Source organism: Zootoca vivipara, chromosome 6 (assembly GCF_963506605.1).
Source record: "Zootoca vivipara chromosome 6, rZooViv1.1, whole genome shotgun sequence".
In the NCBI taxonomy this organism is placed as follows: Eukaryota; Metazoa; Chordata; class Lepidosauria; order Squamata; family Lacertidae; genus Zootoca; species Zootoca vivipara.
This window is the reverse complement of record NC_083281.1, coordinates 20159193-20185807: the sequence shown is the minus strand read 5'-3', so window position 1 is coordinate 20185807 and position 26615 is coordinate 20159193. Positions and strand designations below refer to the sequence as shown.

Here is a 26615-nt window from a genome sequence, read left to right as displayed (position 1 = left end):
CCTCATGTAAGGGAATAGTCTCAGAAAGAGTAATTGCAAGCTCAAGGAAACCTTGGCCCGCTTCTCTTCCCCCCCCCCCTCCCGATTGAAAAACAATCCAGCATCTGAGCCCATCTGTATCTCAGGCGCTTTAGCAATAAAGACTTCCTGATCGCTTGGAGCAATTTGCACTCATTACCTCCGTAACTGCTAGAACAATCTGACAAGGTGCCCCAGTACGAAGTCTATCTTTAATCACCATTGGATGGGAGCCTGAGCAGAGGGTGTGTGTGTGTGTGTGTCAGAGAGGCAGGCAGACAGACAGACGGACAGAATGCAAAGCAAAAGTGCCTTCTACCTCTTTGGTCATTTTCATGGGAGGGACTCTCGCCTCTTGGCTGGGGCTGCCCTCTTAAGTTGTGGAACTTCTTTCCCACAGAAATGGATCCAGCACCTTCACTATCCTGTTTCGGTCAAACGCTGAAGGTGCCTCTGACACCTGAATTGCATATTTTTAGAAGCCACCTGTGAGGGACGAGGGATACAGGGAAGTCCCTCCCATCTTAAGTTCCAGCCCATCCCCAAGCGCGGGAGAGAGTAAGGAGAGCTCTGCCTCCAGCGGAGAGTCAGGAAGTGGTGTCCGAGGCTCAGGCAAGGTTGTGGAGCCCAGGCCGCAGGTGGGACAGGAAGTAGGACGCACAGGGGGGAGGCCAATTCCCCCAACTCCCGAATTGCGACGCAAACGTAGGGGGAAGAGGTTGGGTCTGCCAAAGCTGTGGTGCTGGAAGAAAACGCGCCAATCGCCATTCGGGAGTTCGGGGGAATTGGCCTCCCCCCTGTGCGTCCTACTTCCTGTCCCACCTGCGGCCTGGGCTCCACAACCTTGCCTGAGCCTCGGACACCACTTCCTGACTCTCCGCTGGAGGCAGAGCTCTCCTTACTCTCTCCCGCGCTTGGGGATGGGCTGGAACTTAAGATGGGAGGGACTTCCCTGTATCCCTCGTCCCTCACACCACCATATTCTCGTAATTTTAGCTTGCTTCAAACCGTTTTCAATGTTGTATTTTAAATTACTATTGTTAGGGTAATTTACTATTATTATATCGCCCGTCTAAGGCCTCAGAGGGAGTTGCAACACAACATTAATATCCAGCACAGTATTACACAACATTAAAAACAGTTGGAAGCAACTTGCCATCACAGAAATATGGTGGGTCCTGAAAACATGCGTCTTCCATGTTAAAGGCCAGAGCTAAGAGGTGGGTCTTCAGCATTTACTGAAAGCTGTATTGTAATGAAGGTGTCAGAGGCACCTCTGTGGGGTTGGAGTTCCACAACTTAGGGGGCGCCACCCTCCAACAATCAAAAGGGCCCTCTCTGTGGATCTCATCACCTAAGAGTGAAGGAGGTGGCTTTTAAGGTATTTGGAGCCTGAGTCATTTACAGCTTTAAACACTAATATGAGCACCTTTAACTGGGCCTAGAAATGAAGCGGCAACTGGTACTGATGTTTTAAAACTGGGGTTGCATGAGATCTCAAGTGAATCCCAGCCAGCAATCTAGCTGTTGTCACTGTCCTTGTTACCTCAGGGTGAAGGGCAGGTAATAATAATAATAATACACAGAAAGGATACAGATCCAGCATCTGTGACTACCTGAAGCACAACCGTAATAGAGGAACGGGGATGAAGGGTGCCCAGGACCACTGCCTCGCATGTCTTCTTGATCATCTGCTCTCGGCTTCTCTCATAGACACCTGGGCGGGAGGAAAGCAAAGAGCACTGCAGGTGAGCCACAGCGAAACACGAGGCTTGAAGCAATCATCTTCTGAAAGGTCACACTGGTGAGGCTCAAGCGCTGGGGCTGCCTCGTCGGATCAGACCAATAGTCATCCAATTTCCTAACAGCTGCTCGCTGGGTGTTTCTAGGCAACGCAGAAGCAGGGTATGGAAAATGACGGCCTTTTACCTTGCTGTGTGGCCTCGGCAGCAGACTGCCACTGCATATGGAGGTTCAATTTATCCATGAGGGGCACCATTTTTTAGGGAAGCCGGAAAATTCTCCAGCATCCATGGGGCTAGGAATCCAAAGCATTATGTTCTGCTGTGCCTTAGGTTTATATTGGCCCTGAGCAATAGGGAGTCTTAAGTGGGGTTTATACATTCAGTAGAACGCAGTGGGAAAGCTTTTTCTTCTGCTGGCAGCTGCCGGTGACTTGCCTAAATGCTTTACAACAAAAGAATAGCGCTCAGAAGTATTACTGCCTCCAATTATGGAACCAGAGCACAGTCCTTATGGCTGGTTGTCATTGACAAGAGTTATCTCCTGTGTCCAATCCTCTCCTCCAATCCACTTTTAAATATCCACATTGGTGGCTCCTGTGGGAGTGAGTTCCATAGTTTTAACTAGGCACTGTGTGAAGCAGACCTGCAAATGTTGGGAAGTGCCTTCAGACATGCATTCTGTCACCTGAAATGGTTAAATCCAGGAAATTCCACCACACACACATCCCAGGTCCTACTGGTACAGTATGACACAGATCACTTGAAGAAACAGCCGCCCACATCACAAATTCTATTAGTGCCTACTGTCTTGATCCCAAAGGGAAGATACATACACAGATAAAATTCTATTTTTTTTATTGGATAGTTTCAGGGAAAGTCAGGAGCGTGGGAAGGAGGACCCCAGCTCATTGGGAGAGTATCTGCTTTGCATGCAGAATGTTCCCAGTTCAATCCCCAGCATCTCCAGGTAGTTTCTGGGAGAGGCTGTCTGTCTGAAATCCTGGAGAGAGCAGATGCCAGTCAGTGTGTAGATAACACTGAGCTAGATGGACCTAGTGGTGTGACTCTGTATAAGGTAGCTTCTTATGTTCCTATACAGGCTTTCGGGTTCCACAGAACCTTTCATGCCCAACAAAGATTTCTGTGAAACTCAAAATCTTGCACATCAGAAGCTACTCTCCTTAAGTACGCAGGACCTATTACCATTAATACCGTCAAGTCTGCAAATAGGGTCAGCAGGATTTAATTTTTTAAAAAGCTCTTCTGTTTCCACAGAAAGGGAAACAAATTCTTTTGTTTCTTAATTTAATTATTCACAGCAAAGCCAGCCCCCCTGGAGGTTTCACAGGCACTGAAAGTCTCAGCGGGTGGAAATAAAGGAAGGGAGAAATTCTTTTTTTTTCTGATGCCAGCAATTTTCTTTTGTGAGCTCCCTGTGGAGGGAACAAGATATCCAGATGGTATCACTGCAGGATACCAGATGGCCCAGTTGGTTATGAAGATAACAGCTCATCTCACCTTTTGATTATGGTAGTTCCTGGGGGGGGGGGTGGAAGGAGATGAATGGTGAGCACACATGCTAAATTTAAATTAGAACAACACAGGGATGAGTTTTGAGTTTTCACTTGCTAACACTGCCATACAGAGACATTTTGGAAATGGATATAAGGAAAGATTTAACAAAGGTGACACACATCGAGCAACCCACTCAGGGGACATGGGGAGCAATTTTAACTCAATGACATCACACTAAGGCATAGTTTATTGTGACAAGAACAAGTCATTCCCCCAAGCATTTCCCAACCCTTCTGCCATGGCCACAAAGAGAAAACTTTCACTTCCATTTTGATTACCCACCACTGGTCTGAACCAACAAGCTGCCATTAATGCTAATGATGAGTTGGGTTTGAACCATGCCATCTTCAAAGCAGGTGTTATGAAGCTAGTAAACAAGTCATAGTGGAAATTTAACCACAGTTTAGGGTTTAGCTGATACACTAAACTGTGGTCAAGTGAAATCAGAAGTTTCTAATCTCTTCCTTGCAGCCACACCAGAGGAGAGGGAAGGAGGTAGTGTATGACCCGCAAGGCTCTCTGTAGCTGGCTGAATACAGAAGGCAAACACTTTCATCTTCTGTTAAAGGATCTCAGCAGCAGAGCTGGGAAACCAAGCGCCTATGACTGTCTTACTGGGTTAGAAATACAACTAACTGTACCTTGCACACAGACACTGCAAGTAATTGGTTGTGTCCACCCCTTTGGACACTGGTTCCCAGTGCCAATCCATGAACAAGTGATTAATTGAATTCCTGTCCCACTTTTGTCCTCAGATCCAGGATGGGTACACCATGGGTAGGTAAACCAAGGCCTGGAGGCTGGATCTGGCCCAATCACCTTCTCAATCCGGCCCGCAGACAGTCCGGGAATCAGCGTGTTTTTACATGAGTAGAATGTGTTTTTATTTATTTAAAATGCATCTCTGGGTTATTTGTGGGGCCTGCCTGGTGTTTTTACATGAGTAGAATGTGTGCTTTTATTTAAAATGCATCTCTGGGTTATTTGTGGGGCAGGGGAATTCGTTCATATTTTTATTTCAAAATATAGTCCGGCCCCCCACAAGGTCTGAGGGACAGTGGACCAGCCCCCTGCTGAAAACATTTGCTGACCCCTGGGTTACACTATTTAGGTGGGCGTGGGGCATCATAGGCCTGTGCAAAGTAGCTCCGTCTGCTGTCCACAAACCCCACCAGCTATGCATTTCACAAATGAATTAAAATAAAAATAAAAAATCCTTCCAGTATCTGAAGAAGTGTGCATGCACACGAAAGCTCATACCTATGACAAACTTGGTTGGTCTCTAAGGTGCTACTGGAAGGATTTTTTATTTTTATTTTGACTGCGTCCGACCAACACAGCTACCTACCTGTAACAAATGAATTAGTTCAGCATGCTTACCAATATACAAACATGCAGCACCTCAATAGATTTTGCTGAGGACCTCCCCTAGCATGGAGCTGGTATAACATGGGAGGTCTCTTCACACCCTCGTTGAACATGCAATTAGTGCAAGGGAACAACTAGCCTGCCTGTCAAAGATAGCGAGCCCACAAAGCGCTGTGCCCCACACAAATGCTTTCACTTGACCCCTCCTCTTGTCTTTTTAACTCCCTCCAAGGAAGAAATTCCCAAATTGCAGCATGCAAATACAGATTTAGAATGCTACACCTATTCATTTAAAACAAACACCAACATTAGCGAGTAGGCCTGCATGCCCCAACTTTGTCCCCTATACAAATTCTAGCGGCAAGCACCTGGGTCAAAGCAACCCCCCAAAGGGGATATATGCAGGGCCGGCTCTAGGGCTAAGCTGGGTGGCGCAGGGCGCCGGCCCGGCAGGGGGGCGCCGCACGACAGAGCCGTGTGGAAGCCATGCTGCGCCTTGCGCCCGCCCACCAGCTAAGACAAGAAACGGGGCGGAACGGGGGTGCCGGAGCGATCTCTGCAGCACGGCGCCAGGGCGCCTGACATGGTTGAGACGGCCCTGGATATATGAGTCAGTTTGCAATACCTCTCACCTGGTAGACCCACTTTGGGCCTCAGAAGCACTTCCAGGGTAGCTTTATCATAGATTTCTTTGCTGACCTTGACTTCAGTAGGCCCATACACTCCAACTAGTACTGAAGTGTCCCCTGGAAAAAAAACGGGAGGGGGGCATGAACAATTTGGCCTAATTTGGTGCTCCCCCCTCCCCCTCCCCAACTGCAACCATAGAAGCAGCGGACAGACCCACTTACTCTTGATGGGAGGAGAGAAGAAGGAAGTCTGAGGAACTTTAACTATCTAGCTGCCCTGAGGGGAGGGAGAAGAAGCAGACACAGCTTTTTTTCTAAACCAAACAAGTTGCCTTTTCCATTCTGTTTAATTTTTTCCAGCACAAGGTGGTTCATTAAGGCAAATGGGCCCCTGTCCCAGCAACTGCAGTCTGCCCTTACCCAGCCCCCTCCAGCCTGCTTTCTTATTTACAAGCAGTTCTGGGCGCAGCACTGCCTCCCAGTTTCACAGAAGGGTCCCCCGAGGGTCATCTAGCCCAACCCCCTGCAGTGCAGGAATCTCAACTAGTAAGCACCCATGACAGATCCAACCTCTGCTTAAATTTCTCCAAGAAAGGAGAGTCCACCACCTCCTTAGGGAGTCTGTTCCACTGTCAAACTGCTCTTACTGCCAGAAAGTTCTTCATGACTTTTAATCAGAATCTCCTTTCTTGTAACTTGAATCCATTTGGTTTGGGTCCTACCATCCAGAGCAGGAGAAAGCAAGCTTGCTCCATCTTCCATGTGACAGGCCTTCAGATATTTGAAAATGGCTATCCTATCTCCTCTCAATCTCCTCTTTTCCAGGCTAAACATACCCATCTCCCTCAACCATTCCTCACAAGACTTGGTTTCAAGACCCTTCATCCTCCCCCTTAATTTTGGCATTGCCATTACAGAACTCAGTTAAGGACGTGGACGGGGGCCTAGCTTTAGTTGGCTGTGGACTAGCTTTAGTTGGCTGTGGACTAGCTTTAGTTGGCTGTGCTTGTCATTGGCGCATACTGCTGGGTTCTCTGCCTTCCACCCTATCCGTCTCAATGGCACCAGCCACCAGGCACCATGGGAATCCCACAAGCAAGACATGGGAGCAACAGTCCTCTCCTGCTTGTGATCCCTGGCAAGTTGCATAGAGGCACACTGCCTTTGAAACACAAGGGCAACATGCCAAGCAGCCAGCGGTACCCTATCCATCCTGAATGAGCCTAATTCCCTTTTTAAGCCATACAAGTTGGTGGTCTACCACCAAACCATGGGGTAGCAAACTCTGTAATTTAACCATAACCTACCAAGGTTAACTTGCAGGGAGAGCAGGGGTTCCCTCACTCAATTTAAATCAGCATGGAGTATGGAGCAAGCTTTTCTCCTGCTGTGGAGGGCAGGACCTGAACCAATGGATTCAAGTTACATTAAAGGCGATACTGACTAAATACAGTATCAGGAAAAACTTTCTGACAGTAGGGGTTGTTGCTCAGCAGAATGGATCCCTTGGGAGGTTCTGGATTCTATTTCACTGGAGCAGAGGTTGGGTGGCCATCTGTCATGGATGTTTTTAGCTGATATTCCTGCATTGCAGGGGGTTGGACTAGATTTCACCCTTGGGACCCCTTTCAACTTTGCAGTTCTACGATCTATAAGCTCTGTTTTGGAGGGGGGGTTAGGAAAGCAAAGGGTATTAAGCATCTGGTGCTCGGGCTAAGAAAGGAGCCTGGGAGATATGAGACTAAAGACAAGACACCCATTCCAGAGTTCCAAACTGGAAGTAAGAGCAACAGGGCGATATCGAGGGAAGAAAGACCCTGAGCCAAAGAGAACCTTAAAAGCCTCTCAGGAGCTTGGAAGGGGAGATCTAAGAAACGCCCGTCTGGACCTCACACCTACGGAGTATCAATAGCGCTAGTTAAGAGGCTATAACCCTGAGATGGAGGAGCAGGAAGGTGGGATGGGGAAAGGATGCCACTCCTAACCCTGCATCCAGGAAGCAGAGCCATCAGGACGGGACAGCAGTCCCTGCTCACACAGGATCCGGCGCAGCGCAGGGAGATCGCCAGAATCGAAGCGCTTCTGTTCGGTCTCCATCGCGCCGATCCACCCACGTGGTTTCCCCCTTGATGCTTCCGGATCCGGGGTTTGAAGCGGCGTAGCTACGAGAGCCGACTCCTCCTCTTAAAGCAACACCCACACCTAACCTTCTTAAGTCTTTCCGTTCTGAAGTTCCAAACAGATGGGGGTTGTCAACGCGAGACCTTGTTTCACTTTTGAACTCCCTCCCCCAATGTGGCTCTTTGAACGCCATGCCTTTAAAGCACATTCAAAGCACAGCCTTTCCCGCAAAGAATTCTGGGTGCTGCAATTTGCTAAGGGGTGCTGGGAACAGTAGCTCTGTGAGGGGTAAACTACAAGGCCCAGAATCCTTTGCGGAAAAGGATGTGCCTCAAATGTGCATTAAGAGTACACACACAAACACAGAGCTTCATGAGTTAGAAATAATGGTTCAGGAAGGGGGAAACTTGGGGTATCCCCTAGGAATCAGAGTGTGGCTGAGTGTGTGTGGGGGGTCATAATTAAGGGAGCATTCCCCCCAACGTCATTACAAATTTCTACCTCACAGGGTTATTGTAATCAAATAAATAAACAATTCAGCAACGAGTCAACATTTTGTTTCGCTTTAACTATACCAAATGTGACTGACGACCCGTAGCCTAAGTTTCGTTTCGTTTTTGCTTATTGTCCTGTGGGAAAACCTATATTTTACTTTTTGATGAATGTCCCTTGGAGACGGGGAAGCGATTCATAAACAGAACCAGATAAAATTAAAAAAAGAAAAAATTGGGGGAAGGCCCGCTCTCTGGGTTTAGGGCAGCGCAGGTGTGTCCCCTGCACAAGTCGCTGAGCAGAGGGGGCTCAAAATATAATAATGATAACAACCACCACCACCACCACCCATATTTACACAGGTGCCTACTGAAAATATTTATAAAAAGAAACTGCATCCAAAGGAGTCATTGTGAAAATAAGAAATATTAAGGTGGGGGAAACGGCCGTGCGTCCGGGCAAACCCAGACACGTGGAATTTCCCGCTGGGACACCTCAAAAACGGCATTTATTGTATTTTATTTTATTTTTGCATCTTGTCAAGCTCTACAACTTTTCACTATTTGAAATACGTCAACACGCACACAAAAATCACGACCCCTTTCTATTCCCAAGGCCTCGTTATACTGTATTTCGGAGCAGGTTCGAGGGAGGAGCAAGGGCGGCGGCGGCGGCGGCGTCTCTCCCGCCTCCCTAGACGGAGGAGGCGAGGCCCAGTGCCCGGCGCCCGCCTCAAGCTTTCCAGCCGCCCAAAATGGCGGCGTCAGCGAGGCTCCCTTGCGCGGGGCTGCGCTCCCTGAGGCGCCTGCTGCTGGGACGCCCCTCGCACCCCGGGCGGCTGCCGGCGAGGGGGCTCCGCGCAGGAGTGAGTCTCCCGAGGCGGCCCCCTGCCCCCCCTCCCGCAGTCACGACCCGGATATTTTGGCCCCATTTAAAGGGAGGGTTGGATACGTCTTTCCCCTCCCGCTCAACGAGAATGGAGGACCTTGTGTCCCACTTAGCCGTGGGGGTTTCTTTTGCGGGGGGGGGGGTCTCAAATAGGGGTGGAAGGAGACTTGGGACCCACTTCCCTGGGGGTCTAGAGGTGGGGTGGGTTATGTCTCTCTCTCCCCTCCCCTCCAGATCTCTCCTCCCCCCAACCCTAAAAAACCAAAACAAATCACAGAAACCCACATTTTTCAGGGTTTGGGAGGCAAAGGCTGGATGGGGGTGTGGGGGAGGGAGGGAGGGAATGTGGCAGTTGCACCTCCCCACGTGGCGCTTTGCACGTGTATGGGTGACAACTTTGCGGGGTGGGGGAGGAGTGGAGCATTTTGTATTGGGGATCCACCTGTCTTTGTTGGAAATGCTATCTCCGTCTTCTCAGAAATGGGTGTCCTGCAGGGATTTTTAATTGGCATATGTTTCTTGAAATCGTTGTTAATGCTGGTCTATTGGGGGGGTTATATGGATGGATGTGTAGGTGTATGTGTTTTTTGTGTCCTTTATGTGAACTGCTAAGTGAGCTCTGCCCAAATAATGACATGGGTCATTATAAAAGTGCACATCGTTAAACTGCGGAACTCACTGCTGCAGGAGGAAGTGACGGCCACCAGCCCAGATGGTTTTTTAATGGATTTGATTTGATTTTTTAAAAAATTGTTTTTATAACCCAGGCGGTTTTTTAAAGGATTGGACAGATTCATGGAGGACTGGCCGTATCAATGGCTACTGGCCTTGATGGCTGTGCTCTGCCTCCAAGGTCAGACCCAGTAATCCTTCTGAATACCAGTTGCTGGAAACTGCTTGGAGGGCACGTTGGAGAGTTGCTCTTATGCTCGAATCCTGCTTGCGGCTTTGCCACAAGCATCTGGTTGGCCACAGTGGGAAAAGGATGTCGGATTAGATGGGCTGTTGGCCGGATCCAGAAGGGTCTTCTTACATTCTTACAGCTGTTAATTTGGCTCACACAAATGGGATGATGGCGGAGGGTGTGTGTATGTGTGTTGTTCAGCAAAATCTAGAAGACCACAGCTTCCCTGCACCTTATGAACTCGAGTGGTCTGTGGCTTTGTGGTCAAAAAACACATACACACTCATAATGATAGCCAAATGTTCATGCAAGTGGCTGCTTTGCACTGCTGTTTGCAAAGGAGAGGTGGTGGGCTTTCCTTCACCAGAGGCTTTTAAGCAGAGGTTGGATGGCCACCTGTCATGGATGGTTTACTTGAGATTCCTGCATTGCAGGGGGTTGGACTAGATGACCATCAGGGCCCCTTCCAACTCTTCAATTAGGAGTATGCCCCATTGAATTCGGTAGGACTTACTTCCCTGGCGGGATATAAAATCCCAAGTAAACATGTGCAGAACAGATGAGGCTGTGAGAGGGAGTCGATTGCCTTGCGCCCTGATGAAGTTGGGAGGCTTGTGTTAGAAATGCTGCAAATAGCTATTTTCCAAAGCATGCGGCAGGGCACCAGTCTTTTAAAGGGCATCGTCAAATGTGGTTGGTGTGTGTGTTTGTGGCAGGTCACCCTGTGTATTTTCAGGACTTTGAAAACACTTTCTTTCAGAAAGGGAGGGAGAGAATCCATCTCCCCTGCAACTCTCTCCTGCCTGATTGGGCCGTCTCAAGGGGCGTGTGTTTCTCTCTCTTTCTTTTGGGACCACATCCAGTTTCCCTCACCCTTTCCCCAGTGTTGATTTACTGAAGTCAATTAGCTTTCTTGTCACAGCTTGACAGGCCCAAGATCTGTGGAGATAATTTTCCTTCTCTCCCTGGCAGCAGCCAAGGACGTGGTATTTGTTTAACAAACATGTCCGTCCTGGATTTAAAGGCTTGTTCCGCTGTTGTTTTCAACAGCTCATATAACCTGAATAGCGAACCTGATCTCTCCAGATGTTGTTGAACCATACAGGGACGGCCGTGTGTAATCCAAGTGACTCTTTCTCTGGTTCTTCCACCCAGTAATATGTTACAGGCCTAGATTTGCAACTTAATACATTTTGTTTTACAACGTTTTGCATTTTGTTTTACCACCATTCTGTCACACTCTTTTCACCAAGAAATGAGAGCCAGTGTGGTGGGGGGAGGGGGTAGAGCAGGGGTCGGCACTCGGCAACCTAAGGCCCATGGGCCGGTAGCAGCCCAGGTAGCAGCCTATGAGGCTTGTCTAAGTGGCCCATGGCGATCCCTGCCGCCGCCCGCTCTTACCAGTGTGGCGCAGCATAGGGACTGACTTTCAGGTTGATGGCGATCGTGCGCATGCACACGGGCGCTCCTCCGACCCAATTGTGCACCGAAAATAGCATGTGTGCACACATGCAGGACAGAGAAGCGACCATGCGCATGCGCACACTCTATTTCCAGCACACTTCCGGGTTGGAGGGGTGCCAGAAATAGCGTGTGTGCTCACGCACGGGCGCTCCTCCAACCTGGAAGAGCACATGTGCGCACACCCTTTGGCCCGTCCTCCGACGGACGGACAGAGCATTAACCGGCCCATCCTCGAATAAGGTTGCCGACCTTTGGGGTAGAGTGTCAGACCAGGGTGCAAATCCCCACTCAGCTATGAAGCTCGCTGGGTGACCTTGGGTCACTTAAAATCTCTCAGCATTTCCTACCTCACAGGGGTGTTGTGGCGATTGAATGAGGAGAGGGGGAGCCGTGCATGTCTTGGAGAAAAAGGTGTAATTGCAGTAAGCGCATAATAAATTGAACTGAGGGTGGGGATATCATGTTAGGGATGTGCTCAGTTCTTCTGCCTGGGGCAGGGAGCAGATTTAGCCCCCACTCCCACTGGATACCCTTACGCTAAAACATTGCATCTGGGGACAGTGTTTTATCGCTGTGTTTCTATCCTATGAAGCCCAGCCTACAGAAGGGCTCCCGCAGCTGCTGACAGTGTTTGACACAGGGCTGGACTTTACCTACCACCCCTGACAGCCCCATCCTTGCAGAGGAGGGGAGGCGGACTGCATGCGCAAGCACACCCTGGGATCTTGGGCAGTGCACGCCACCTCCTTCTGCATCACTGTTGCGGGTGCAAAAGGGGTTAGAGGGTTGGTGGGACCACCTTTTGAAAAGCCAAGCCAAATCACTCGTCGTTGTGTTATGGAAGCAGGTGGGGGGGGGATACCTATGTGGTGATAGCTTTGCAGAGTGACAAATGTAATTGAAATCAAATACATAGCATTTCAGTTGCCTCGTCGCTGTATGGCATGGTGCAACTCTGTTCACCTTTTCACAGGTGTGTTCTCTCTTTATCTGTACCAGGTATGCCTTCAACAGCAGGAAGAGTTTACCTCTTTGGAGGAGAAGCCACAATTCCCCGGTGCCTCTGCCGAGTTTGTAGACAAGCTAGAATTCATCCAGCCTAATGTCATTTCAGGGATTCCCATCTACCGAGTTATGGACCGACAGGGGCAGATCACCAACCCCAGTGAGGACCCTAAGGTAAGATGCAGGGGCCTTGTCAGATTGTCCAGTTCAGTGCGCTGTGCAGTTTTGCATTGCCACTAGAAGGGGAAAAAATCAAGAGGTTCTTGCAGAAGCCAAGGAATTTTGAAAAACTTTCCTTAGGCCCTGTTCAAATATTTTTCGTCCAGCGGCATTTCTCCCTCCATTGCAGCTTCCCCAAGAGCAGGTGCTGAAATTCTACAAGAGCATGACACTTCTCAACACCATGGATCGGATTCTCTACGAGTCCCAGAGACAGGTATGGCTGCAGTGCACACACACACATGTGCCGTAAGATTCTGCACCCCTCATTCAAAAAAGAAATTGTCCTATTGGGAGGGTCACACAAAGTATCTCCTGACTTGGGGATGTGGCTGTAGCGTGGCCTTCTCCAACCAGATGTTTTGGCTGGACTTCCATCACCCCTGAGTGCTGACCCTACCAGCTGGGGCTGATGGGAATTGTAGTCCAAAACACCTGGCTTACAGCAGGTTGGGGAAAGTTGATCTAATGCAGGGCTGTCTGACAGGTCAATAGCAATCTACTAGTCGTTCGCAGGATGCCCCTTGTTGATCGTGATTGATCGTGGGCACCCCCCCCCCAAAAAAAGCTCAGCAACTTTGGCTCCCCTAAAAAAAGCTGAACAACTCTGGGTAGATCACTGCCAGTTTTTTAATAGTGGTTGTAGATCACGGTCTCTTGGAAGTTGGACAGCCCTGATCTAATGAATAGACAGGGTTACATGCACACAAAGCTGGGCCTAGAGGCCTTCACCTTCCTTAGAATCATAAAATTGTAGCGTTGGAAGGGACCATGTGAATCCTCTAGTCCAACCCCCTGCAATGCAGGAATCTTGCCCAACATGGGGCTCGAACCCACAACCCTGAGTCCTTTGCTCTCCTGACTGAGCTATCCCTTCCTCCTTCCATGACTAAGTTCAGTTTGTTTTTTTAGGGTCGGATTTCCTTCTACATGACCAACTACGGGGAGGAAGGCACCCACGTGGGCAGCGCAGCGGCTCTTAGTGACACCGATCTGGTGTTTGGACAGTACCGTGAAGCAGGTAAGGGACAAGTCACTCTCCCTCCTGCTGAAGGGTGGTGTGCTACTAGCGGCTCAGCCATTGGGTGGCAGCACATGACAACTCAACACTGCAGTACTCACATTAGGCATGTTTGCATCCTCAGCTCTCACCCCAACAATACCTCTTCTTTCCTGTTATTCCTATTTTCCCTTAGGATTCACTGTCTCTTGGGCTGGTTAGTTAGTTCTGCACACCATGTGACTGTTTATAAAAAATTAAAGGAGCCAATTAGACAGGAACATGGTACCATGTGCTTTAAAGGTTAATTGATCTGTTTTTATATTCCATAATAGCAGCCACTGCAATAGGTGTTTTTAATAGGCCTCCTTTGCTTTAGGGAAGCTTTTAATGTTTAATAGATTATTGTATTTTAATATCCTTCTGGAAGCCGCTCAGAGTGGCTGGGGGAACCCAGCCAGATGGGTGGGGTATAAATAAATTATTTATTATTATTATTATTATTATTATTATTATTATTATTATTATTATTATTATTTCTGCAGTGTAATCTTGAATTTATTTTTAGAAGGCTTTTGAACCTTGGCTGAGGTGGCTTCCCCCCACCCCATGCTCTCCTCTCGTCCATCAAATGATCCCCCTCTGTTGAAGAAGCATTCCTCCTGAACTCTGTGCATCAACTAGTGCTCTATTAATACCATTACTGGCTTCTCACTCTGATAAAAGGTGCTTCCGGTTAATCTCATGTTCCCTCTTGCTCCTCTTAGGTGTACTGATGTACAGAGGGTACCCTCTGGACCTGTTCATGGCACAGTGCTACGGCAATGCCAGCGACACTGGGAAAGGCCGTCAAATGCCTGTACACTACGGCTGCAAAGATTTGCACTTTGTCACCATATCATCCCCACTAGCTACGCAGATCCCACAAGGTGAGGCGAAAACGGGTTTAAAAATTTCCAAGGTGATAAAGGATCTGGAAACCGGGCCTTATGAGGAACAGTTGAGGGAACTGGGTATGTTCAGGCTGAATAGTTGATCGGTGGCTTAACTTTATCTGTGGTAGCTTCAAGTGCACATAGCATCTGATCCTCTTTACCTCTGGCAGAGTCAGGAGGTGTGAGACACCCCAGGCTGGCAAATCCTCCTTTGGGGTCGTTGCCAAAGAGGTCTGGGAGCTGAGTGGGTCATGACACTGCTTAGTATGGGCAGATCCTCCACTTTTTTAATGACAAGGGTTCGTTACAACAAACCAATCCTTTGTTTGAAGACACAGTTACAGTGAATGTCCTGTGCACCCATCTCCTTCCTTTCCCTGTTCTCATTCCCTCTCTCCCCTTCCCATTTGGCAGCTGTTGGCTCCGCCTACGCCATCAAGAGGGAGAACACCGACCGGATTGTCATCTGCTACTTTGGGGAGGGTGCGGCCAGTGAGGGTGATGCCCACGCAGGCTTCAACTTCGCCGCCACCCTTGAGTGCCCCATCATTTTCTTCTGCCGCAACAACGGCTATGCCATCTCCACCCCGACGTCTGAGCAGTACCGGGGCGACGGAATAGGTAAGGGGGTCAGGCTAGGATGTGGGTGGGGTGGAGAATGCTCCGAGGCCACATGACCTTACCCTCCTGCCCCAGATTCTGGGTAAACATAGAAAGTCCACTTTGGAAGGCTCTGCTGTCACCAGCCACTGCCGCGTAACTAGCACAGAAATCTAAGTGCCTTTTTTCATCTTTATTTTGGCATTGTTTCATCAACTGTCCTGGAAGCATCTGCTGCACCGTGAAGCATGGCTTCCCAGAGTAGGGCGTGTCATGTTGGGAGTGAAAGTTAACTTTTGCAAATTTCCTTAGTTAGGGGTCTTAAAATCATGTTTCCGGGGTGTGAGGAATTCAAATCTGCTATTATTTTTGTGATCAGACAACATTTAGCTTTGAAAGTCTGCATTTGATGAAGAAACGTGTAAACTGCTTTCGGGAAACCAATGAATTTTAATATTAACTTCTGAAAATGTCAAGTAATGCTAAAGAAGAAGAATATAACTGCAAGTTCTTGGCAATCATTTTTAATGATTTCTGTGCAGCTTTGCACACATTTTACTTATACTAAGTAAAACGTAAATTTTATTTATTCAACCAAAATATCTTTCGAATTCCCAAATCAATGTTACGACTTCTTAGCACCTCTCATTTTTGGAATTTGAAAGTTGAAAAGTCCAACACTCCCTTATGCCCAGAGCATCCCATCCTTTGCTTTCTTCCCACAGCTGCACGTGGTCCCGGCTACGGCATCCAGTCCATCCGGGTGGATGGCAACGATGTCTTTGCCGTGTACAATGCCACCAGGGAGGCCCGTCGCCGGGCTGTTGCCGAGAACCAGCCCTTCCTGATTGAAGCCATGACTTACAGGTAGGTGTGGCGCGAGCGAGCGGGGGGTGGGGGTGGGAGGGAATCAATGAAGCACAAGTCCCATAGCCTGAGAAGCAAGTGGCCTGATGTGGGGGGCGGGACCAAATAACCCCCCTAAATAATGAACTGCCTCTCAGGATTGGACACCACAGCACAAGTGACGACAGCTCCGCCTACCGCTCGGTGGATGAAGTCAACTATTGGGACAAGCAAGACCACCCTATCTCTCGTCTCCGTCACTACATGGTGGGCAGAGGCTGGTGGGATGAGGACCAGGAGAAGACGTGGCGAAAGAAATCCCGCAAAAGGGTGAGTGGCTGGGATGGATGGTGTCCAGGTTACCCTCTGTCTTGGCTGTGTTTCCGTGAATGCCTGCTTGCGATAAATAGGGAAGCATTCAGGATCCGTACAGAACAATGCAAAATAGGAGCAAAGGCCAACAATATTGAAGTCTCTTAGGAAGAACAGAGAAAGCAGCCTTAACGCTGAGTCTGACTTCCACAGGGTGTCAGGGACTGGCTAGGTGAGGAGGAATGGTGGGAGGCTACAGCCAGGGACCCCCCCCCCCCCCGCCGGGCAGCATCAGAGTGGGAAGGCTCTGAGCCAGGAGATTGGTGGTGGGGTGCAGAAGACAAGTCAGAGGAAGATGGGTTGGAGGCTGAGCAAGCAGTAGGTTTAAGTGAGAGTGAGGCAGCTGAGGAGGAGGAGGAGGAGGAGGCTGAGGCCGCGACAGATTCCTCCTCCCCCTCCCAGTTCCACTGTCTCCTCCTCCCGTCCTCTTCTGTCCTCAAGAAGGGTGTTACCTGTAGCAGAGCAAAAGGCACAGAGAGCCCCTCCTCGAAAGAGTTTGCGATTGTTGAGAAGGCAGCCAGTTGCAGAGGAGCCTTGGAAGGAAGTGGGAGGCTCAGATCCCCTGTTCCGGCCCAGTATACCTGAAGGAGCGTCTCCACCCCCTTTGTTCAGCCTGGACACTGAGGTCCAGCACCAAGGGCCTTCTGGAGGTTCGCTCACTGGGAGAAATGAGGTTACAGGGAACCAGGCAGGGGGCCTTCTCGGTAGTGGCGCCCACCCTGTGGAACGCCCTCCCATCAGTTGTCAAGGAAATAAACAACTACCTGACTTTTAGAAAAGATCTAAAGGCAGCCCTGTTTAGGGAAGTTTTTAATGTTTGATGTTTTATTGTGTTTTTAATATTCTCTTGGGAGCCGCCCAGAGTGGATGGGAAAACGCAGCCAGGTGGGCAGGGTATAAATAAATTATTATTACTATACTACTACTGCTACTACTACCGTGTTTCTCCTAAAATAAGACGGTCCTCAAAAATAAGCCATGTCAGGCTTTTCATTAGTAGAATAAATATAAGGCATCCCCCGAAAATAAGGCGGGGGGGGAGCAGGTCTGGCAAGGAAAGGAAGGCATTTAAGCGCCTTTGGAAGAGCCGGCAAGAGGCAACAGCGCGCTTGCTGGCGATCTTCTTTTCATGCCACTCGCAGTGGCCGTCTCCAGCGCCGCCGCTGTGCTTTGGGGCTTGGCACGTGCCCACAGCCACCTCCGTAGCCCCTGGGATTACCGTCGCTGCAGCCGCGCTCCTGGGCGCTCTCGGCACTTCCCCCGCGGCCGCCTCACTGTGTTTTGCGGGGGTGGGAGCCGCTTTGGGGAGCGCAGCGCGAAGAGCCTGGTGAGAGGCAGCTGCGGCTGCAGGTGAAGCCTGGGATCTGCGTGGGCGACTGGGGACGAGCGCCCTGAGCGCTGCGGCGGTGGCGAAGAGGCGCCCGATCAACTGAGAAGTGGGCTGATCGGGCGCCTCTTCGTTACCGCCGCAGCGCTCAGGGCGCTCGTCCCCAGTCGCCCACGCAGATCCCGGGCTTCACCTGCAGCCGCAGCTGCCTCTCACCAGGCTCTTCGCGCTGCGCTGCGCTCCCCAAAGCGGCTCCCGTGCAGCCGCCTCTTGCCGGTTCCTCCTCCGCCGCTTCTCTCACAGCCGCCTCTGCGGCTGCTTTCTGCTCCCCGGCTCTCAACGGGTCCCGCGCGGTGCGCTGCTGCCGGCTCTCAACGGGTTGGGGCTCGGCGCAGCATGCTGTTGCCAGCTCCCGCTCGAAAAAATAAGACATCCCCTGAAAATAAGCCGTGGTGGTTTTTTTGGAGGAAAAATAAATATAAGACGTGTCTTATTTTAGGAGAAACATGGTACTTCATCGGGATAGTCCTGCCCGTTAAGTTCTCCATTGTGTTTTGTCTCTCTGAATAAAGAATCGACTTTACTTCTCATCTCTGAGTTTCTGTGCTGAACTGCAGCCAAACCAGCCCTGACACAGGGAAATTCCAGTGCTCCTCAGATCAGCTTTCTAAAATAGAACCACTTCTTTGTGATGAATAGAAGCATCCTGGCTGAGGTGGGACATAACCATGGGTGCTCCTTTTCAGAGAAGCCAGGCACCTGCCCCACCCGCCTTTTCTTCCACACAGTGAATCGCAGGTCCAAACCAAGAAAGCCGAGAACGGGGACTCCCATTTCTGCTTTCCTTTTGTGTTCCTCAGGTGATGGAAGCCTTTGAGGAGGCAGAGCGCAAGTTGAAGCCCAGCCCTCAGTTCCTCTTCTCCGACGTCTACTGCGAGATGCCCTGGCACATCCAGAAGCAGCAGGAATCCCTGGAACGCCACCTCAAGCAATATGGCGAGCACTACCCGCTGGGCCAGTACGAGAAGTGAGCCACCTTTCCCTCACCTCTCTGCCCTCCAGCAACTGGGACGTGCAGGAGATCTGGCTCAAGCCAGCGTGCAAAGATTGTGAGAGGTTTCGTGTTCCGGGGCAGCCCCTTCCTTCTCACAGTGGCGATCTTGTGGCTGAGAGACTCCCCACTGGGGGATCCCTTCTGGATACTTTGGGGTTGAAGGGCTGGCCCCTGTAAGCTGTGTTGTTGGGCCCCACCCAGGGGCTTCAAACTAGCTTGTGGTAGCAGCCCAGACTGTTACTTTGCCCCAGTTTTTTGAATCTGCTAGTTGCACAGAGCCTGTTTAAAGCACACAAAACATCCACGGCTCTCCTGCTGTGGATGTGAATTGCCTTATATCTGCTGCTTCCCTGACTCTTCTCCTGCTCCTGGTACCTTTTCCCTCCACAGTTCTGTCATTCAGCCAGAAATTGGGCATAAGCTAGCAGGCAGAACCTTGATTTCCCCTGTAGGGGCAAGCATTTTTGCCAAATGGATCCCTAATGCCATCGTAAATGTCTCCGGAACTGAATACCGCTTTGGTGGAATCTGCCGCTAGAAGTAAAGATGCCCTGTCTAGAGTGGGAGGCCGCAGTTGGTGTCCTGTCTGGGAGTAAATCCAGGCCCTCTTTGGATAGTGTCTTTTGGGTGATAAATGACATTTTAAAGGGATGTGAACCTCAAGCTTGTCATCTGATTTTTGAGGGGTTTTAGCAGCTGGGGAGAGTAATGCTAAAAGAAAAAGTTACAGCTGTCTTGCCTGGGCTTCTTTTCCTCAGCCCTTTCCCCGATCTAAACAGGCACCTTGGGGTGGGGGCAGAGCTCTCTTGGTCTGTTACGCTTGAATCGGAAGTTCTTACCACTGAAAAGCAACGGTTCTATTTGGGCTGCTGGGGGTAACAAGTGTCTAGGCAAATGTATGCATAAACAAAGGGGCACATTGGGGAATTAATAAAACTTTCATGGGCATTTGCCTCTATGCAATCTGCTTTTCGGCCAGTGAGAATCTGCAGCCAGGGGTGCCACATCCTTGGTTGGGATAGTTATCAAAATGGGTGGAACCCGTTTGGCAGTCACTTGGGAAGGAAAGAATGGCACTTTGCACGTGTTCAGAGACACTCTGCCTTCGCTTCACAGGAGTTAGGGCTTGCACCCTAAATCGAAACAAGCTGTGGAGCTGAGCCCTGATGAATTCATGTTAGAATGATTAAAACTGCAGTAGAGCAAAGTTAGCTGCTTCATCTCATCTCACCCTGACTGTGATGAATATTCTACAAAATAAAATTCCTTCCAGTAGCACCTTAGAAACCAACTACGGTAAGTTTGTTATTCGTATGAGCTTTCGTGTGCATGCACACGAAAGCTCATACCAATAACACTTAGTTGGTCTCTAAGGTGCTAATGGAAGGATTTTTTAAATTTTGTTTCAACTATGGCAGACCAACACAGTACCTACCTGTAACTAGAATATTCTACAGTTGCACTACAGCGCCATAGGGTCGCATCCAATGCCAGCCCTCCTCTGAGTAGACCTACTGAAGTTAATGGCCATGACTAATGCAGATTTATTAATTTCAGAGGCTCTTGTCTGAGTAGAACTTAGTTGGAAACAGGTACTAGGTACAGAATCCATCATCTTCAACATCTTAGGGCAAGTTCCTTAAAATTTTGTATCACAGCATACTTTCCTAGTTTACTTGTTATTTGCTCACTGCCTCGTTTTACCACCTGTCAGCCATCATGTGGAAGGACACTAAAGATTCCTTGGCCATCTGCTTTCCTGTCTACAAGCCTGTTCTGTCCCTTTGATACGACCCGTCACCCTTCCATTTTTTGCCTCAGCTGCTTGCCCCAGCCAAAAGGCAGACTTTTTGGTTTATAAAACACAACACTGAAAACAGCTTGCCTCCCTGCTACACCATCATTTAGGAACCACTGCCTTGCTGCAAAATAATAGTTTAGCACTAGGTTACTAGCCTGGTATTTTAAAAGCACTTGTGAATACTTTCCAAAGAGCAGCAACAAGTTTAACTTCCAACCATGGCAGACATGAATCACATGATCAAGACACAGCACCTGAGGCATATTTTATTATGATATCTGTACATCACTGCAGCTGGGAGAAATAGTCTTCCCTGCTCTTTAAATAAATCACATGGAAACACACGAACCTCGCTCAAATTTCTGTGTAAGATGCAGCCAAGAAGGCAGCAATTAATAGCCTGTGATTTCATAGAACACACCTATTTTTTTGCCATTGATGAAGGTGGACACTTTTCCTTCAGGTGTATTTAAACACTAGGAGGCTGATAGCACGGACAAGTTTGCTGGGCTCCTTTGTTCATCCAATTTCTCTGGGTGCCTTGGACCTGGAGGTGGAGCTAGCCAGGGGGGTGGGAGGGCGATGTCAACCCCCCCCCCCGGATGACATCCCGGCCAGGCCGCACCCACCGCACCCCCCTTCCTCTGCCAGTGCTTGGACCTAGGAGATCGAGGACTGTAGAGGGGAAATGCTTGTAGTGGGAAAAACATGTCAGATAATACAGAACTCATCAGCAGGATCCACCCAGCCAGATCCGGCATTGGGGTGAGGAAGGTGAGGAAGGAGAGCCCAACCCAGAATCAGTACCACTCTTACTCGGCCCATGTCCTGAGCCTTTAAAAGCAGCCTGACAGACAGGTGTGAACCAGGCAGAGGTTTCCACAACACTTAAGTCTTTCTGAAGCAAGTGTTGTAAAAACTGGACCTGCTTCTTTTCAATGTGTCCCAAGTACTATCCTGCTAAAGATGTCAGCCTTCAGATCCGAGTGGTTGTGCATGTCTGCAGCCCTCCTTGTTTCAGCAGGAAGAAAACTGCATTCAAGTTGCATGTTGGATTTTTAATATTTCTGATTAGCTGAGCCAGCTCTGGTACATGAGCTGTACAGAATCCCACTGTGTGATCAAAGAGTTTGATTGATTGAAAGCAAATTTGACAAGCACCTGAAATGTACTGGTAAGTACTCAAAGGCCATCTAGTCAAACCACTTGCCATTGCAGGAAATCTATCAGTGCGACATCCCTGGTAGGGCTGCAGACTTTCATACCGGAAAAAGTGTATAGCAAGTGTTAATCCTCCAAATATTTTTTAACCTGGGCGATCTGAAAGACTGAGTTGTTTGCCCTTCCAAATCTGAAAATTATCATTCCCTAACATTGAGCTGTTGCGATAGAATTTCTCCCTCCTAATTTCACATCCCTTTATGCATGTTTAGGTTTCTTTCTAAAGGCAATGGCAGCTTGGAGATTTGTTCCCCACACAATAAAATAGACTTAACAGATTGGAGAACTGGGCCAAATTAATTTCAATATGAACAAATGTAAAGTTCTGCACTTAAGGCAGGAAGAACCAGATGCACAAATATAAGATGGCAGGGGACACACCTGGTTTACTAACAGTACGTGTGAAAAAGGAGCACAAGTTTAACATGAGTCAATGTGATGCAGCAGCAAATAAATAAATAAAAATACTAATGCTATTCTAGACTGCATCAACAGAAGTCTAGTGTTTTGGTCAACGGAACTCGTGGTACCACTGTATTCTGCCTTGGTCAGACCACACCTGGGATACTGTGCCCAGTTCTGGGTGCCACAATTTAAGAAGGATATGGACAAGCTGGAACATGTGCAGAGGAGGACAGCCAAAATGATCAAGGGTCCGGAAACCAAGCCTTATGAGGAATGGATGAGGGAGCTGAGTACTGTATGTTTAGCCTGGATAGGAAGAGACAGGAGATATGAGAGCCACCTTCAAATACCGTGTTTCTCCAAAAATAAGCCATACCCCCCAAATAAGCCATAGTGATAGGCAGTTTAACCTACAAGGTTAAACTGTACCATACTTAATTAAAAAAATACTTAATTAAAAAATACTTAATTAAAAAAAATAAGACATCCCCTGAAAATAAGCCACCGTGTTGTTGTTTTTTGAGGGAAAAAACATATAAGATGGTGTCTTATTTTTTGAGAAACACGGTATCTCAAGGGCTGCCACACGGAAGAGGGAGCAAGCTTGTTTTCTCCTGCTCTAGACGGTAGGACTCGAACCAATGGCTTCAAGTTACAAGAAAGGAGATCACGACTAAACACCAGGAAGAACTCTCCCTTAGTCATACCCCCTGTCTCCAAGCCATACCCCACTTTGGCCCCTTTTCACACCCCCAAATGGCTGTTCCAACAGTGCAACAGTCTCCCTTGGAAGGTGGTGAACCCTCCTTCCTTGGAGGCTTTTAAGCAGAAGTTGGATGACCATCTGTCATGGATGCCTTAGTTGAGATTCCTGCATTGCAGGGGGTTGGACTAGATGACCCATGGGGTCCCTTCCAACTCTTCCATGATTCCACAAATGTCTCCTTGAACTCTGATCACACCTTTTACTTGTCCAGAAGGAGGATAGGTGGTGTCTGTCTGTGTAGAAACCTGCCTCCTATACAAAGGCCAAATTTACATCCATTGCTCCACCCACTTGTACCTCTGGTCACACCTACCGCTGGCATGCGGCCCCTCAGAAGATGGCACGGAAGAGAATGCGGCCCTCTGGCAGTAAAGGGCCCCCCACCCCGGGCAAAGAGATTGAAGGTGGGCCTTGACACAGCCAGACATGTCCTCTGCCCCTGAGATACCACCCTTTCCAAACAACTCAGAAAAATGCCCCTCTGGTCCTCTGCTTTCTACAGGACTGCTCACTGCGCAACCTGCCAATTTATCCTCTCTCCATGCTGCCACCCCAGAGCAGGCATAAAACAGAAACCTAAGGAGAAGCCTAGTGAAGAGGGTGCCCTTCTGACCCAGTATTCGGTTTCCGACCGTGGCCAGGCCCCTGCCTCTAGGAAGTGCCCAAGCAGAATACGAAGGCAGTGGCCCTTTCTCCACACACAGACTTTTCAAGGAGGTCATTCCCCTCCCTTAACTGCACACAGGAGGTCCTCGTGTCCAACAAAGACACAAAAGGCTGCACCACGTCTGCCTTCAGCGCTCAACAGGAAGCGCCTCAAACCCCTTGTTCCTGACTCCCATTGTTCAGCAGCTGAGGTTTGGGTCTGTGATCTGCTTCCACAGCTGGAGGGTCTGTTGGGGGCTGCGGCGGTGGACCAGCAGTAGCCTGCTGTGGACGCAAGGGTCGCTGCGGTCCTTCTCCGCAATGTCAAAGGTCAGGAAGCCCGGGTGCGCCTCAGGGACAATGCCCAGGGCTTGGAAGCAAAGGCCCGTGTAAACATCGTCGATGGGGTAGAACGCGATGTGTCGGGACACGAGGTGGAGCCACCGGGCTAGCGGCCCCGAGAAGATGTACCCCCCACCCCCCGCATAGGACGGGTAAGGCCCCACGTAATACGACTCAGGGACATAGTATTTGCTCCGGCGGACGCGGAACGGCGAAGCGTTGGCCATCACTTGGCCCGTGTAGAGCATCTTGTTGGCGTCTAGGGACCCCAGATACTCCAAGACCTTGGGTGTGTTGATGAAGACGTCGTCGTCCCCCTTGAGGATGTAGCGCACGTCCCGGCAATACTCCGCGGTCCAACTGAGGAAGAGGAAGTCCTTCAGAGTCAAGTTGAAGAAGGTGTCCTCAAAGTCCCACATCAAGATGTCGCCATAGCTCCGGCTCTCGTAGTCCACCAGGCGCTGGAGCCGAGGCCCGAAGCTGCTCTGGGCCGTGCCCAGCAAGAAGACGGTGCGGACCGGCAACCCTCCGGGTTCGCCCTCGCCCCCCCACGTGTCCCGCACGGCCTGGCGGGCGGCGAAATTCCCCGGCAGAGATTTGATAGCCAAGAGCAGGAAAGTGCGGTTCTTGGTGCCGGAGCATTTGCCTGCTTGGTTGATCAAGAGAGAGAAGTTCCGGCATTCGTCGTAGAGGAGGAAGTTCTTGTAAAGGTCCGGATAGGAGCTGAAGTCGCTGATTTTGGCCACCCGGCTTGCTGCCTCGGGCCCGGCGGAACAGTCGTTCCATGAAGTGTTCACCAGCCCGTACTCCAAGTCCTGGAAAATATGGTGCTGCTTTTCATTCCAGTAGGCGTTTGTCCGCGGGATGCTCTGGCGCAGCTGATGCAAAGAGGCGTTGAAGCGCTGCAGGGTAAAGGCCGGCAAGTCGTCCTTGGAGGGCTGGGCCGTGACGCCGTGCCCCCCATGAGGGGTCGGGACCCTCTCGGCCTCCTCCACACTCCACTCAATGTAGGCTTTGAGGGCAACCAGACTCAGCAAAGCAGTAGCCACGGTGATACACCGGGAAGGTTTCATCTCCTTCCTGGAAAGCAAGAGCAGAGGGGAAAGTGAGGCTCGGTAGGGCTGAGGAACGGGATGGAAAATAAAAATCCTTATTAATAATAATTAAAGATGGCAAACATCATCCCATTCATAGTACTTCAGGGTCGTGCCATCTTCTTCCCATGGTTCATTTTGCATATCATAAATCCCTGCATATTTTACAAAAACTAAACCATTCAGTATTCCATTATTACAGCCATCAAAACTTATTTACACTGTTGAATTTATCTTAATGCTGCCAGCGCTTTCAAGTGCACACAATTTCCCACCATATATTCAATAAACGTTTTCCAATCTTCTCTAAATGTATGTTCTTCTTGTTCTCTTATTCTATATGTTAAGTCTGTAAGCTGCACATATTCTGTCAGCTTAGGTTACCATTCTTCAGTTGGGACCTCGCTCGTTTTCCATTTTCGGGCTAACAAAACACGGGCCGCAGTAGTGGCATAGGATTTAGCACTCTTAATAGCTAGGTCGTTTTCTGCCAGGACAGCACAGAACGGTCTCTGTAATCCTCTGGCGCCAACTTGCAATGGCGAGAATGAAATCATACCACCGGCGTCAATGTTTAGAGGCCGGCCCAGAATCTTAGGCATGTGAAAAGTACTGATTACGCAAAACTATATCGCTAATATAAAAGTTAAAATGGAGCTACAACACGGGTTTGTAGCCAACTAAGGCCTCCTCAGAGTAAACCCACTGGAATTAATAGGGTAAGTGAATCATGCCCATTCATTCCAGTGGGTCTACTCTGAGTAGGACTCGCACTGGCTCCAAACCACAGCCTTCTCGGGCTTCTTTGGATGTGGGAATCTCTTCTGCAAGAGTACGACTTGAGCCTGTTCGAACCTTCGGACGCATTTGTGTGTTGAAGCACACTACTTAAAAATTAAAGTCTCGAATCAATATTTATCCCAGAGATGACTTCTATTTATGGAAGCAAAAGCAGCAATTAAGTCAATAAAAGCTGTAAAAAGCTGGGCAGGTTCTGCTGTGGCTTCCCATTATCAAATGGTTGAGCGAGAAGCAATTACCAAAGGAAATTCCTTTCCTTGAAACCTGCCTGGTCTACTACTACCACCGGTATTGCATAATGGCCCTCCAATCTTTGCAGGAGATACTTAGCAGACATTTTGGCCAACATATCAGTCAAGCTGATGAGTCTATGGTTCTTAGCAGGATTTTATGGGGGAGCAAAAACTCCAGGGAAATGAGTTCCCTTACCTTTTAAAAATTAAATAATTACTATTTGTGTCTGGGGGCGGGGCGGGGGCTGGAACGGATATACCGTAAACCCAATGCTTGAGCCAAAAATCCACAATAAAGTTGTGGTCATTTCCAAACCAGATCATTGCCTGCTTGAGTTTATTCAGGTTTATTGACTGCCCGGAGGTGGGGTGGGGGTGGCACTGTATCTGGCCTCACAGTAAACAAACAAACAAACAAACAAACAAGCTTTGTGGTGATTTCCCCCACCATTTCCCCCCCCCAAAAAAGGACTGATTGTTAGGATCCAGCCAATTGTCTTCCTTATATATTACGGTATATAAAGACTATAATGCTAAATTTCCTCCCACTTGGTATACAGGCTGTATAATTTGTACACATAAACAAGCTTCTTGTTAACAAATTCCAGCAGTCCCACAGTGCTCTTGAAAATTTCAGGTGGCAGAAAAATCCTGTCCTGGAGCATTATTTATAATCAGGTGCGCAGCCTGAGAGTCATTTTGGACCTACAGCTGTCCATGGAGGCGCAGGTCAATTCTGTGTCCA

At 49.2% G+C, this 26615-nt stretch overlaps 3 protein-coding genes across 4 annotated transcripts in view; 1 reads left to right on the top strand and 2 right to left on the bottom strand.

The window, feature by feature from the left end:
* The window catches only part of EXOSC5 (exosome component 5), a 32969-nt gene extending 25469 nt beyond the window's left edge, over positions 1 to 7500 (bottom strand). The window contains exons 1-3 of the mRNA XM_035117869.2: positions 7321 to 7500; positions 5339 to 5452; positions 1614 to 1735 (exon numbers count right to left, since the gene is read on the bottom strand). Of these exons, the coding sequence (XP_034973760.1) occupies positions 1614 to 1735; positions 5339 to 5452; positions 7321 to 7432 (348 nt within the window). The 5' untranslated portion in view covers positions 7433 to 7500. The remainder of the gene's footprint in view (positions 1 to 1613; positions 1736 to 5338; positions 5453 to 7320) is intronic.
* Positions 7501 to 8673: 1173 nt separating this feature from the next.
* Positions 8674 to 22368, top strand: BCKDHA (branched chain keto acid dehydrogenase E1 subunit alpha). The gene is made up of 9 exons (XM_035117868.2): positions 8674 to 8813; positions 12204 to 12383; positions 12559 to 12645; positions 13341 to 13449; positions 14196 to 14357; positions 14778 to 14984; positions 15689 to 15830; positions 15968 to 16139; positions 18369 to 22368. The coding sequence occupies exons 1-9, from the start codon at positions 8703 to 8705 to the stop codon at positions 18537 to 18539; spliced, it is 1341 nt and encodes a 446-aa protein (XP_034973759.2). The 5' UTR covers positions 8674 to 8702; the 3' UTR covers positions 18540 to 22368.
* B3GNT8 (UDP-GlcNAc:betaGal beta-1,3-N-acetylglucosaminyltransferase 8) overlaps positions 19039 to 26615 on the bottom strand; it is a 24393-nt gene continuing 16816 nt past the window's right edge. For both annotated transcript variants that reach the window (XM_035117864.2, XM_060275577.1), the window contains exon 2: positions 19039 to 24822. In XM_035117864.2, coding sequence (XP_034973755.2) covers positions 23601 to 24822 — 1222 coding nt within the window. In that variant the 3' untranslated portion in view covers positions 19039 to 23600. The remainder of the gene's footprint in view (positions 24823 to 26615) is intronic.

Coding starts and splice junctions, on each gene's coding strand:
- BCKDHA (XM_035117868.2), top strand. CDS start 8,703: ATGGCGGCGTCAGCGAGGCTCCCTTGCGCGGGGCTGCGCTCCCTGAGG. Junction 8,814..12,203: donor CGAGGGGGCTCCGCGCAGGA/GTGAGTCTCCCG, acceptor TATCTGTACCAG/GTATGCCTTCAACAGCAGGA. Junction 14,358..14,777: donor AGCTACGCAGATCCCACAAG/GTGAGGCGAAAA, acceptor CCCATTTGGCAG/CTGTTGGCTCCGCCTACGCC.